Source organism: Myotis myotis, unplaced genomic scaffold (assembly GCF_014108235.1).
Source record: "Myotis myotis isolate mMyoMyo1 unplaced genomic scaffold, mMyoMyo1.p scaffold_m19_p_9, whole genome shotgun sequence".
NCBI classification, from domain to species: domain Eukaryota; kingdom Metazoa; phylum Chordata; class Mammalia; order Chiroptera; family Vespertilionidae; genus Myotis; species Myotis myotis.
Window position 1 is genome coordinate 53,833,050 of NW_023416401.1, and position 12,451 is coordinate 53,845,500.

At 47.5% G+C, this 12,451-nt stretch overlaps 1 protein-coding gene across 9 annotated transcripts in view; it reads right to left on the reverse strand.

Annotated features, from left to right (window-relative positions):
- Window positions 1–968: 968 nt before the first annotated feature.
- WDR7 (WD repeat domain 7) overlaps window positions 969–12,451 on the reverse strand; it is a 305,323-nt gene continuing 293,840 nt past the window's right edge. For 8 of the 9 annotated variants that reach the window (XM_036321173.1, XM_036321168.1, XM_036321167.1 and 5 more), the window contains one exon: window positions 9,561–12,279. In XM_036321173.1, the coding sequence (XP_036177066.1) occupies window positions 12,076–12,279 (204 nt within the window). In that variant the 3' untranslated portion in view covers window positions 9,561–12,075. Of the gene's footprint in view, window positions 1,040–9,560; window positions 12,280–12,451 lie in introns of those variants that run through there. The other variant, XM_036321172.1, reaches the window with a different exon arrangement.

Genomic DNA, 12,451 nt, shown 5'->3' on the forward strand with positions numbered 1-12,451 from the left:
AGGCTAATTATCTGGAAAGAAAGAGGAAGTGGTTCTTGGGTAAGCAATTGGCTAGATTTGCTGATCCTTGAAAACACCACTTTCATACCTCCATGCCTTTACCTGAATATTCTTCCACCCCAGGCAACTCCTACCCATCCCTCAAGAGCCTTCCATAGTGCCACCCGCTGTGCTATGTGGCTGTGTTGGGAAATCCCACATGGCGAAGAACTGTGGGAAATGTGGGAAACCTATGGGTGCTGAGGGCAGGCTCCAGGGACAGCCAGCAAGAACGTGAGACCCTCAGGCCTGCCACCAGAAGGCACTGAATCCTGCCCATACAGGGCTCAGATGAGACCTCCGCCCTAGCCAACACCTTGAAGTTAATACCCTGTTTTCATTTTGCCACTCCTCCTAAACCACCCCAGCCCATTCTCCACATGGCGGCTGAGCATTTTCCCTCTAAATCACATCTCAGTTCCCAACTTACAACTTTCAAATGAATCCTCTTAAACACTCCTGACGGTGGCCACATGATTCTGTAGTCAGGACTCCTTGCTCCAGTGACAATGTGCCTGGCTCACCAGCTGCTCACCAACTGCCCACACCTTCCCACCTTGGGGACTTCACATGTGCTCTTTCCTTTGCCAGAAGGTCTTCCCAGTGCCAACTGCTCTTCAGGTACCGGCTCCTTCTGCTTGGGAGCCTTGTGGCTGACTTTGCCACCCTGTTCCTGGGTTAGCAGGTTAGCCCTCTCCTTCTCTTCTTCACAGCCTGTATTATGATTTGCAGTTGGTTTATCCTCCCACCCCTGTGAGCCCCGTCCCTCCTCACTACAATGGGGGCCCTGGAAGGACAGAGATCACCACTGTTTCATTCACCACTGCAATCTCAACACCTACTTCTCTGCCTGGGACATGGTAGACATTCAATAACTATTGCTCAAGTGAATAAATGCGTTTAATTTTCAGTTGAATCTACCAGAATGTGTGGTATATAATCAAATGAAGGCTTGTCCTCCTCTGTGTGTCACTGGAAATGAAGGCTTTGGAGACAAAGGCTAGAAGAAGAAAAGAAATGAAGGCAGGAATCAGTGGCGCTTGGGCAGCCAGGACCCAGGGAAGCACAGCCCGAAGCACTGAGGCAAGCAGAGTCCCAGGGGAGGGCACCCAAAACCCAGTGCCTGTGTCACCCTGGGCACACTGGCCAAGCACAAGCATTGAGAATTGCTCTAACTTAGATCACCAGAAAGAAGGACCTGTGTGTGTGTGTGTGTGTGTGTGTGTGTGTGTGTGGTGTGTGTGCACTCACAATATGTACAATGAGGTTTACAAAATACACTAAATTAGCTGGATAGCTTTTGGGATGCATAAGTGATCTGAGTGCCTTGGCTGTATTAATTTAGCATTCTCTAGAAATGCCTGAAAAATAATAGGCATTCAATGATTCATTGCGGAATAAATAAATGAAGATTGAATTTCGAGGTCCTTGGTTTTTATTGAGGTCAATATGAGAATGAAGCATTCTCAGCTACTGCAAAACTGGCCTTGAAGGTACCATCTATCAATGGAGGAAAGAGCTCTTTGGACTGGAATCCCGCGCCCCCTCTAACTAGCTGTGTGACCTAGGCCAGGCACTGTACCTGTCAGTGTGTCCATTTTCTAACCTACAGACATGGACTAACTCAGAGGATTTTTGAGAGGTTCAAATGAAATCATGTCTATCAAATCCCTGACAGGGTCTTGATAAATGTTACTCCTCCCTTCAAATTCTTTTATTTAAGGATCTAGGCAATACATTCCACCAGAGCATAAGGATAGGGTGTTGGGCCTCCCTGTATAGATACTTAGGCCTATTTCACTTCTGCTCCAGCTGTTATGACATATGAAGCCACACTGGATGGTAAACTGAAGTTCTTGGTACTCTGAAAGCTTCATCCACCCCATTCCTCTAAAAGTTTTGGGAACAACAAGCAGAAAGTGGAGTGTGAGGGGCGGGGAAGAAGTGAGATACAGGAGCAGCTGTTTTTGCAATAAAGGGACAGGTAAGTGCATCTGGACCCTCTGAGAGGACCCCTTGGCTCATTAGGAAAGAAACCTAAGACTTGTGCACCATGGAGTCAGGGCCTGTCACCTGCTCTGTGGGTATGGTGGTGTGTTCTGGTTTGCTCTAGAAAATTCTGCTATATTCCAGTGTTTTCTGGAATGAGGTCATCATGGATGTGGGGGCCTAAAGCAATGAAAATCCAGTATGTGAGGGTAGGGACTGGAGTTGCCTCTGTCTGGGTGGGGGTCCTCTTTGGTCAGTGCTGGCCGAGCGGAGTAAATAAGTTTTGTGGTTCTCCAGTCTAGATGGGAGTGCAGGTCACCTGGGAGGTGTGTCCCAAAAGTTTTATTTTATATTTCATTTTTAAAATCTTAAGTTTATAGAGTATGTTTATTTATGTAGGTGACTCTCAACTTGTTAGAAAATGCCTCTCTGGCCCGGCCAGTGTCACTCAGTGGTTGAGTGTCCACCTATGAATCAGAAGGTCATGGTTCAATTCCAAGTCAGGACACATGCCCAGGTTGTGGGCTTGATCCCCAATAGGGGGCGTTCAGGAGGCAGCCAATCAATGAGTCTCTCTCATCATTGATGTTTCTATCTCTCCCTTTCCCTTCCTCTCTGAAATCAATAAAAAAAAATTATATCTGAAAAAGAAAAGGAAGAAAATGCTTCTTTGGAGGAGAGTATCCTAAGGAAGAAGCAATCCCAGCAAAAGTAATGGGGGAAGAGGTCACAGAGATGTGGCCCCAGGAGGGCCAGCAGCACCGAGTAATCAACGAAAATGACGGCCCTTTTCTGTGGATCACATCCCATTTTCCCAGAGGCATCCATTTCATAAGAGCAAACACTGGTCCCTGAGTTACAATGAAATCACTCCACGGAATGTTGTACATGTTAAAGCTCACACCTTTTAACACAACCATTTTATGGTAAAATAATTGTATTATTCACAACTGAGAATCAACATAAAAATTTGGTGCAATGGTCATAAATCCCAAGAAAAAATAATGCCCGTAAAGACTTTAAATGAATCCCAACCCTTTTCTGTGCTGGCATGTTTATTCAACTTCTAAAAGAGGACGGCTGCCCCCTCTACCTCCTGTTCTGTGAGGGGCCCTGGAGGAAGGGAGGAAGCGAGGAGGCGGGGTCTGCACGCGACTCTAGGCTGTGACTAGTAGGTGTGCGCTGTATTAGCTCTGTGATCCTGGCCATTTATCTTAAGTGATCTGCAATTTTTTCATCTGTTAAGGGGAGATAATAATTCATGGCTTTTTGGGTTAAGGATTGAGCAGAATAATGACTGCAACTAGTATAGCATCTGGCACAAAATAAGTACACTCAGAAATGTCAGTCCCTTCCACCTGCCTCCTCACTTCTGTAAAAGTGAGCCCTTTGTTCTGGGCTGAAGAAAAGAATAAAATGCAGTCGGGGGGGGGGGGGGGAATGAATTAGAAAGCATATTTCCTTGTGACACAGAAGCAGGAAATAAAGAAGGCCTGAAAAATTTCATCTTTATACCTTAGGATGATAATAATACCATTTATTTAAAATGTACTCGATGCCAGTTCCGTTCTAAGTGCTCCACATTTGTTAACTCTTTTCTCTTTTAACCCTTATGACAAGACCATGAGGCAGGTACATTGTTCCCATTTGACAGATGAGGAAACCGTGGCGAGGAGACGGAAGGAGCTGGGGCTCCAGGAGAGTTGTCTAGCCAATACGTGGCAGAGGGAGATCTGAACCTGGGCAGGTTCATTTTCTGGGAAAGAGCCGCTGAGACAGATTTGCTGGAAGGAGGTGGGCTGAGAAGTGTTCTGGGATCTACGCAGGGAAGCGAAATGGGCAGAGGGAGAAGTTGGGCTGTGACCCGGTTGCAATAGAGGTGTCAGCAGTGAAGCTGGGATGGCCGTGGGGTGATGTCCCAAACTGAGGTCGGGAGGATGGAGACTTTGTACCGCCAGGACCAGCAGTGGGTGCAGCTGCCTTGGGGAAGGGGCTCTTTCCAGTCCAGGAAATTCCTGAAGAAGGACTCAACTGAGAGATGCCAACTGCCAGCCACCTGTACCTGGTCCCTTGGCATCCATTACAGTCAGCCTTTGCCCTGCTCAGATCCACTTCCTTTAAATAAATTCTGGGAGCAGCTCTTCCAGGGTTTGGGAGGGAAATATTCGTGGGGTAAACCACATCCTGATGTTGCAGTAGCTCTCCAAGCCGCCGCTGATACACGTGGTCTACTCTAACTTCCCCTCCCCACTGGCGAGAACCTCTGCTAATCTACTTGGCTGACCCAGATCCTCAGCCGTGAGGGGTATGACCCTGATAGCCATACCTTCAGGTCTACAAGTGACGCAAGGTGTTTTACTTTTTGGGGGCAGCTGCCTTCAGCTTCCTATTTTTCATTCTTGCCTTCTTTGGGTTGGATGGATGCCATGTTTTATTGATCATTTCAAAAAATCTCTGCAGCTCACGCCCCTCTGACTACCACTCCATCTTTGCTGCCCATAATGAAAATGGCACCCACTGGTCTCTATTGTTTCAGGACCCTATCGTCCCATTGTTATCAGGGCCCAGTGCAGTTACGGCACCGCTCCCCTCAGCCCTGGCCTACCGTGCTGCTGGGCCCTCTCACCAGCACAGTCCTGGTCCCCTGGAACCAGAATGTCCTCCGGCCTTTCTCACGGAGTGGCCCCGGGTGGGTTTCTGGTCACACACAGATTGTCTACTCCAGCAATCCCACCACGCTGAGCTTTTCCTTCTTTCTTCCACCATCTGCAGGGGCAGCTCTGGCATATTTCTCCTTGACTTCACATCAGCCATTGTTTCCTCCAAGCTGAGTGGTACCCTGCCCCTGGGTCCTTGACTTCACATCAGCCATTGTTTCCTCCAAGCTGAGTGGTACCCTGCCCCTGGGTCCTTGCCAGGGTGTTAAACCCCATATCAATAAACTCCCCTTCGTCTTATTGATAGTCTGTCTCCCCTTGACCCAATACCCTCAGAATCCAGCCCCATAATTCTCCCAGTTCCTGCAGGTGCATGCTAGCTGGGCCTTGCACCTCCCCTGGGATCTAGTTCTTACAGGCCCAGCACCCCCACAGCCAGGTTTGATTGTGACTAATCCCTGGCTAAGTGGTCTAATGGCCAGGAAAGGAGGTGGGGGAGAGTGTGGTCATGCAAGGGAGAGGCCTCTGCAGGTCCTGAAACAAAGGAGTGGGCACTTAGGCAGGACGGGGAGAGTTCCCGAGAACCTGGAGATTCAAGATTGCTCCAGTGCATCAGCTTCCACAGCCCCACCCACCTCAGTCAGGGCTCTGACCATGGGTGCTGGCCCTTTGGAGGCCAGGACCTCAGCCTCTTCCAGAGCTCCCCTCACCACGCGAGCCCTGGGCCCGACCACAGCTTGTGCTCACTGCAGGGATGGGGCGCTCCTTATGTTGCCAAGGACTCTCTGGCCTGCACATTCAGCCTTTAGTTGGTGATTAATCACCCTCAGCTTTTCATTGTCTTTTCTCCAGCGTGTCCAACAACAGCTATTGGAATCCACTGTCCTTGTAATTCCTGTTTTCCCTTACTTCCCAAACACCTTTCCTGCTGCAGACCCCTTCCCTCGGGACGCCATCCTATATCCACCATCAAGACCTACACCCCTGAAAGCTCACCATGCACGGCCCCAGCACGCCAGCAGGTGCCCACGGTCACCCCCACCAGCGAGAGGATCCTCACTGTCTTGGCTCAGTGGGTGCTCAGACCCCAAATCCTATTTTAGATCCTTTTCCTTGCACCACGCCTAGTACCAACTTCATAGGCTGGGTTCTGGGTGATGAAGACTATGAGCTAGAGAGAGATTTGCATACAGGAAGTTTATAGGAAAGGGTTCTCAGGATCAACACTCTAGGGGAGTGAAGAGTGGGGCTGGGCTGACTGTGACACAGGCACTTCAATGGAGGGGGTGCTAGAGCTGGGAGGGGCCGTCAAAGTCAAAGTCTTTCTGACCCATCATTTAATGTGGTCACCCCAGGAGAGGGAGAGCGAGTGACCTTGAGGCAGATAGCTCTCTGGCTGTGAAGCAATCTCCTGGGAAGGACTCAGCAGATTCATGGATGTCAACCCTTCCAGCAGCTGGGGGGAAAGTGCTTCGGTGCTGGGCTGGGAGTTGGGGTGGAAATCTGGGCGATGCTCATGACAGGCACCCAACACGTCATGTTGTCCACACACAGAATATAGGATAGGGAGGGCGCGTATCTTATTTTTAAAGTGAAAATAACTTTATTTTTTAAAAAAGGAAATGAAATCTGGAAAACAAAAGTCATGAATCTTTTATTATGGTTTTTGCTGTAATCTTTTTTTAGGGTTTTTGCCTTCCCGATCTCAAGTGTCCTTCACCCCAGGAGTCTTGTTTCATGTGGTCGTAGGCGGAGCTTTAAGTTAGAGCTGCCTGGACTGTCAGCAGTGCCTGCCGATGCCCCTCAGATGGGAGGTTCGAAGAAGTTTCTCTCCCTTCAGATTTCACAATAAGTTAGACTCCCCCAAATTCCTACCATATAACATCTTCATGCTCCTAATTAACTTATTAAGTTAGGCTTCAAGGCCCAGCCAAAATGCTTCCTCTCTGGGAAGCTTAGCTTGACATGACCCTCTCAGTATGAGTCACTGAGGGTGTTCTCTTCACGCATCTCTATTTGAGCACTTGCTACGTAGTGTTATATCCTTGGCCAGACTGTGGCCTCATCAGCAAAAGAAAAACAGGATACAGAACATATGCTTGGCACAGGCTGAGATTCAGTAAATGCTTGAAGACTGAAGAAAAATGATGTTTCATTGTAGCATCTTCAGTCATCAATTTTAACTAAAACTTAAAGTGCCACTGGGTGGGGCAAGTTTTAGACAATACATTTCATCTGTGGGCAAACCCAAGGGCTAAGTCATTTTGACACCAGTCAAAACAAGAAGCTATTGGCAATAGCAGTGCACACAGTTCCCTTTGCTTCGTCTCCCAGTTCCTGCAGGCGCCGAACTGGGAGGTGTGAAAGTGCAGGTGTAAAACCACGCTGTAATACGTTACCGGAGTCTTGTTCAGTCTCCGTAGATGTATATTTGCAAGATAATCATGTAATAAGTCAAAGACGTCCCTGATGCTGATACATGTCCTGAATTTAATGTGGCGAACTCCTTTCTTTTTGCGCAACCACTCACAACTTCCACAGCCACAGCCAACCATTCCCATGCACTGGCATCTCTCTTGGGATTGCCTCAGTGTCTACACATTTTGGTGAGAAGATAGCGACACCTACAATGTAGTGAAGAGCCTGGAGAATTCAAGTAGAACCAGCGACACCCCTTTGGGTAAGATGTCCAGACCTGTTATTAGAGTCTACATAAAAGCACAATGCAAAAATCCAACAACGTTTCCCAAAGAACACAGGTATTTACAACCTTGTTTTAATGAGAAAGAGGGTATGTAAATGAAGCCGAGATGTTCATTGTTATTTTAATCATCGTATAATTAGCATAGGTTCACGGGAGAAAACAGAGGTTCCTTTAGATTAGCGGTTCTCAACCTGTGGGTCGCCACCCTTTGGGGGTCGAACGACCCTTCCACAGGGGTCGCCTAAGACCATCAGGAAACACATATATAATTACATATTGTTTTTGTGATTAATCACTATGCTTTAATTATGTTCAATTTGTAACAATGAAAATACATCCTGCGTATCAGATATTTACATTATGATTCATAACAGTAGCAACATTACAGTTATGAAGTGGCAACGAAAATAATTTTATGGTTGGGGGTCACCACAACATGAGGAACTGTATTAAAGGGTCGAGGCATTAGGAAGGCTGAGAGCCACTGCTTTAGATATTTTGCCTCCTCAGGACTCCTTTGTCTTTCTGGCGGGATGGTGTGGGCAGCTCGACTGTTTTCTTCTCTGTAGGAAAGGAAAGAGAATCTGTCTCTTTGGTGGAGGCACTGTGGACAGAATGAATGGATCTAGCCTTGCCAGGGAGAGTGCGGTGAATTGCTTACCTGTTTCCTAGAGATGCATTCCTCTCTCACTTTAAAAGCACTAATGAGGATGCTTTCATAACTAATTTGCTTAACGGGGCTTGGGAAACTAGAAACAATTTAAGTTTTAAAGACACATGAGCTCCTTTCTCATGCAAATGATTGAATCAGATGTGAAGGAGGGTCTAAGATTTGCCAACAAGAATCAAAAAGCAAGAAGATTCTGAGATGTCAGCACAATAGCGATGTAACCAAGTGGGCGGGGGGGGGGGGGGGGGGTGGCGATGTACAGAAACCAGAAGTCGAGCTGCCTTCCCTCTTCATCGTGCTGCCTCTATAAAACCTTAGGTTGTGAGCTCGGTTCCTTTAAACGACAATTACAAGCACAAGCCTCCCTGTGGCCTTTTTTTTTACTTTGTAAACAGCAGAAAGAACTGAACATCTAATTTTTGAAATTCCTCCGGCTTTTCTTTTTGACCTTTGGTATTTGTATGTATTGACGCTCTCGAAACCACTGGACAAAAACACCTTGAAGTGTCAAGCTTTAAAAATGAGTCTTCTTTCTCTTTCTCCTGTGCAGCGTGGATTATCTTGGCCTTGTCAAAATACATTCTCTAGTTAGAGGCTGGAAATATCTCCCTCCTGGCTCCAAAGTATTGATTTTCTTCAACACTCAGCTCTGTCAGTCAGCCGAGGGGTGAAAGGTGAAAGTTCACCCTGCACGGGTTGGCTTTACCTTCCTATTAATGTCATGCCCTTTCCGCATTTGATCGGTTTATGTGATCACCAATCATATAGAACTGGTGCTGCCCCGTTTTCCCTAGAAGGACACATTTAAGTCATCAGGAGATGCTAACACAATTCCTGGGATGGACACTGGGCATTTGACTAGGTAGGGCCAAGACGCAGCCATCCACTCCTTTAATGTTTATTTCTTAAAGAAAATTATTCGGCTACATGACGAATGACTCATTTCAAGATGTTCTATGTTCCTGTCTGAAAATTAAAGAAGTACACTCACTACTTACACATGTAACCTTCTGTGAGCCATAATGATCTCTTTTGTTACTCTTGCTTTTTTGAAAACCAATTCCACCCTTTACTTCAGGGATTCAAATCCAACTCCAAACGAGTATTAAATTAAGTGAATTGCATGATCTCAATCCAGCCCCCTATCTTGGGGCCGCCAACCCACGTCATCACATCTGACAAGACATAACTTGGTACAATTAACAATCCATTTAGGAGCAACTTGGGGTGGAGATGAGAGCACGTGCATGCAATTCCCTTGCCCAAACCACAGAGGGTGCTGTTGAGTTTCTGGTAGGATGTTTCTCGGCGCTCACATTTGGGCACTGCAGGAGGGGGACTCCCTTGCTGCTGCGCTACTGTCCTTGGTGAACAAGTTCACCTGTCCTGAAGCTGGCTCTCTGGGGAAATGAATAATTAGATGGAAATGGAAGGCTTGATTTGGCACCAAAGGGAGTGGGGAGGATGGAGGGGGGAAGCATATGGATTTCAATTGAGAATGTTTAAGAGTGAATAATGGTTTTAATGGGAAAAACAATCTTCAGTACAATCCAGCTTTATTTAGCACACACATGTACAGAGGAACACCCGGCACATATAGAATCTACTAAGTGGAGTCAAGAGCTGTCTAGGGAGGCAGACATTTAATCCACTCGCTGGGCGTGGTGAGTCCAGGCAGTACTTTCCCACACAGGCATCGCATCATGTCACCTTCCGCTTGTAAATGATCAGAGAGGCCACATGTGCCTCTACATTAACAAGGAAAGGTCCAAATACAGTGCCTAGGAAAGTAATAAAACACCGAAAGCATACACTGGCATGACAATACGAAGTTTACCTCGGCGCTGAGAAACCTAAGCTGTCGTGAAGTGTGGACTGTGGTTGTCAAAATAGCCAAGGAAAGATGTGTGTTAACAAGAATGCAAATATTAGTTCAGCAGTGAGAGATGTCTGTCTAACCATCACCCATCATCCACCCCAGAGTTTTATAATCGAAATATTCTACTGGCCAATAACTTCGGCTACCCAGGTGTCTGGCTCCTGCGGGCCTCAGGGCGTTGTTCTAAATGTCCGCGGCTTGCGCCGTCCATCCGTGCACGCCGGGGCCTGCCTAGCAGCCTCACACCTTTCTCGGGATGCACTGAACAGTTTGTTTCAAGAAATCTCCAAGTTATCCTTCCACATCAGCATTCCAAAACAGCTGTGCAGTCCAGAATGAATGTACCCCCACTGCAGTTCACACAGGAGACAGCTGCTGGGGCCGGAGAGGACTCGAGCCCTCGGGGACAACCATTTACCTCGGCTTCTCTACCTGCATCGAACACAACAGCATGTCCAGCAAACAAAGTCTGCACTGCATAGTTCGTGGTTTCTTCCTGGGAACTACATTTCTTATCTTTATAAGTACAATGTACATGCATGTGTCATAAATTCACCTGTGAAAGAACACCCAGAGTCTACAACCAAGGAAGAGTACAGGTTTGCCATCCGTGGAAATAACATACTTCACATCAATAGGGGAGAGAGGGCTAGTGGTCTTAGTTTCTTAACAGGGTCTTTAAAAATCTGTTTCAAGAAAATTACAGATATATTTGTTCCCGGACTATGGTCTTACTCTTTGGATATTACATGAACCCGGACATCTACATTAAATTAATGCTACCATTATGATTTCGGTTCCTCTGTAAACTTCACATATTTTCTCTGAATTTCATAAATCATTTTCTATTTCTGCATAAACACCCCCATTTTACTCAACTAACCAACCAACCAACCAACCAAATCCCCAACTATATACAGGCTGAGGTTTGTCAGGAGTGATTCATACAGAATATTATTTGATGGATTCCCCCCATCACGGTGAGCCAGAGCCGCAGAACGTGGCGTGCGAGGTGAGAGAGGAAAGCCGCTGCCAGAGGGTGGTGAGCTCTCACCGCAATGTCGCTCAGGCTGACCGAGCCCTGTCCCCATACAGACGCCCGGGTGCTTGCCCCACTGTTCCTAACTTTCTAGGATACTTGTTTAAATAAACGCTGTCTTTATTTGTCTGCAGTTGATCAGTAGCAGTTTGAAGGCTGAACGATTACGTGATAACTGACCTAAGCCGTACGCCTGGGAACTGCAGGTCTGTGAAGTTTCTGGAAGGAAGGGCAAGCTCTGACTTGAACATCCTCCAGCCACTGACACAGCGTCTTCTTTTTAGGTATATGCTATGCTTCTTAACTTATTCTTTTTTGTAAAAGTCCATTTAAGAGATTTGTTATAGTGATTGGATAATTATATTAACTAGATCATCAAGAGATGGTTTTGTTTTAAACTATTAAACACGCCATCACTTAAGCAGGATGTGAGCATTTTAGAAGGCTGTGTCTGGGAAACTGTATTCTCCACCGGGGGAAAATTCTTTGTTTGGTGTATTTTCTCATTAATCCCAAATCGGTTAGGTATTAATAACGAAGATAGTGGTTAAACCCTAGGTAGTCGGAATAGCAATTTCCTAACAATCAGCTGAAGGAAAAAAAAACACCATGTAAACACAGAATCTTTGTGGTAAACAATAATGTGTTTTAGGAAATCCAAAGGAAAATAATTTTGACAATTAGGACGGCCACGTTACCTCAAAACCCAGTGCCAGAATGACCGGCCCCAGCAGCATTTCAGAAAGGGGGTGCAGCTCGAGGGACTGCTGATGTGGGCTGGGCAGCGATCAGTGTTCCCTGACTTTCGGGCTTCCGGTGCAGCCAGCCCAGGAGTGTGCCAGGGACCGCCTCCCTCCCTCTCCAGTAGGGAGACTTGACCTGTGACGGAAGGCCGCATCCTGCAGAGCGGTGTGTGCATGCCTCTGAATCAATAGGTGCCCGAGCAGGCGAACGTCCCAGACCATGCAGAGGTGACACAGACCAGGCCGCGCCCCCGATGCCCCTGGGTGGGCAGCACTGAGGAGGGGCCCAGCGTAAGGACAGAGGGATCTGGGCTTAGAGAACTGCGCGCGAGAGCAGGCACGGGTGGCGCCAGCCTCAGACCATGAAGCGGTGCTCCTTCCCGTCGTGGGCCATCAGGATGATGTTGCGGTTGGACGTCCAGATGAGCCGGGCTAGCCGGAGGGCGTTGTGGGGGCCGGGGGAGGCCGGCTGCACAGGGGGCACCTGGTAGGTTTTAATACAGCGCAGCTGGGGTGCCGAGTTGAGCATGCCGATGCTTCCCAGCAGCGAGGTGTTCATCTGGGGACACAGGGACAGGAGAGCACACGTGTCACACAGAGACTCCTTCCCTTCCCTGCCGCACAGGTCAGGTGACACCCACCCCTGGTCACTTTCTCCCCCACAGCCTTGCTCATGCTCATCTGAGAGCTTATTCTGAACCACTGAAGGGACCTTTCCATGTATCTGAAGT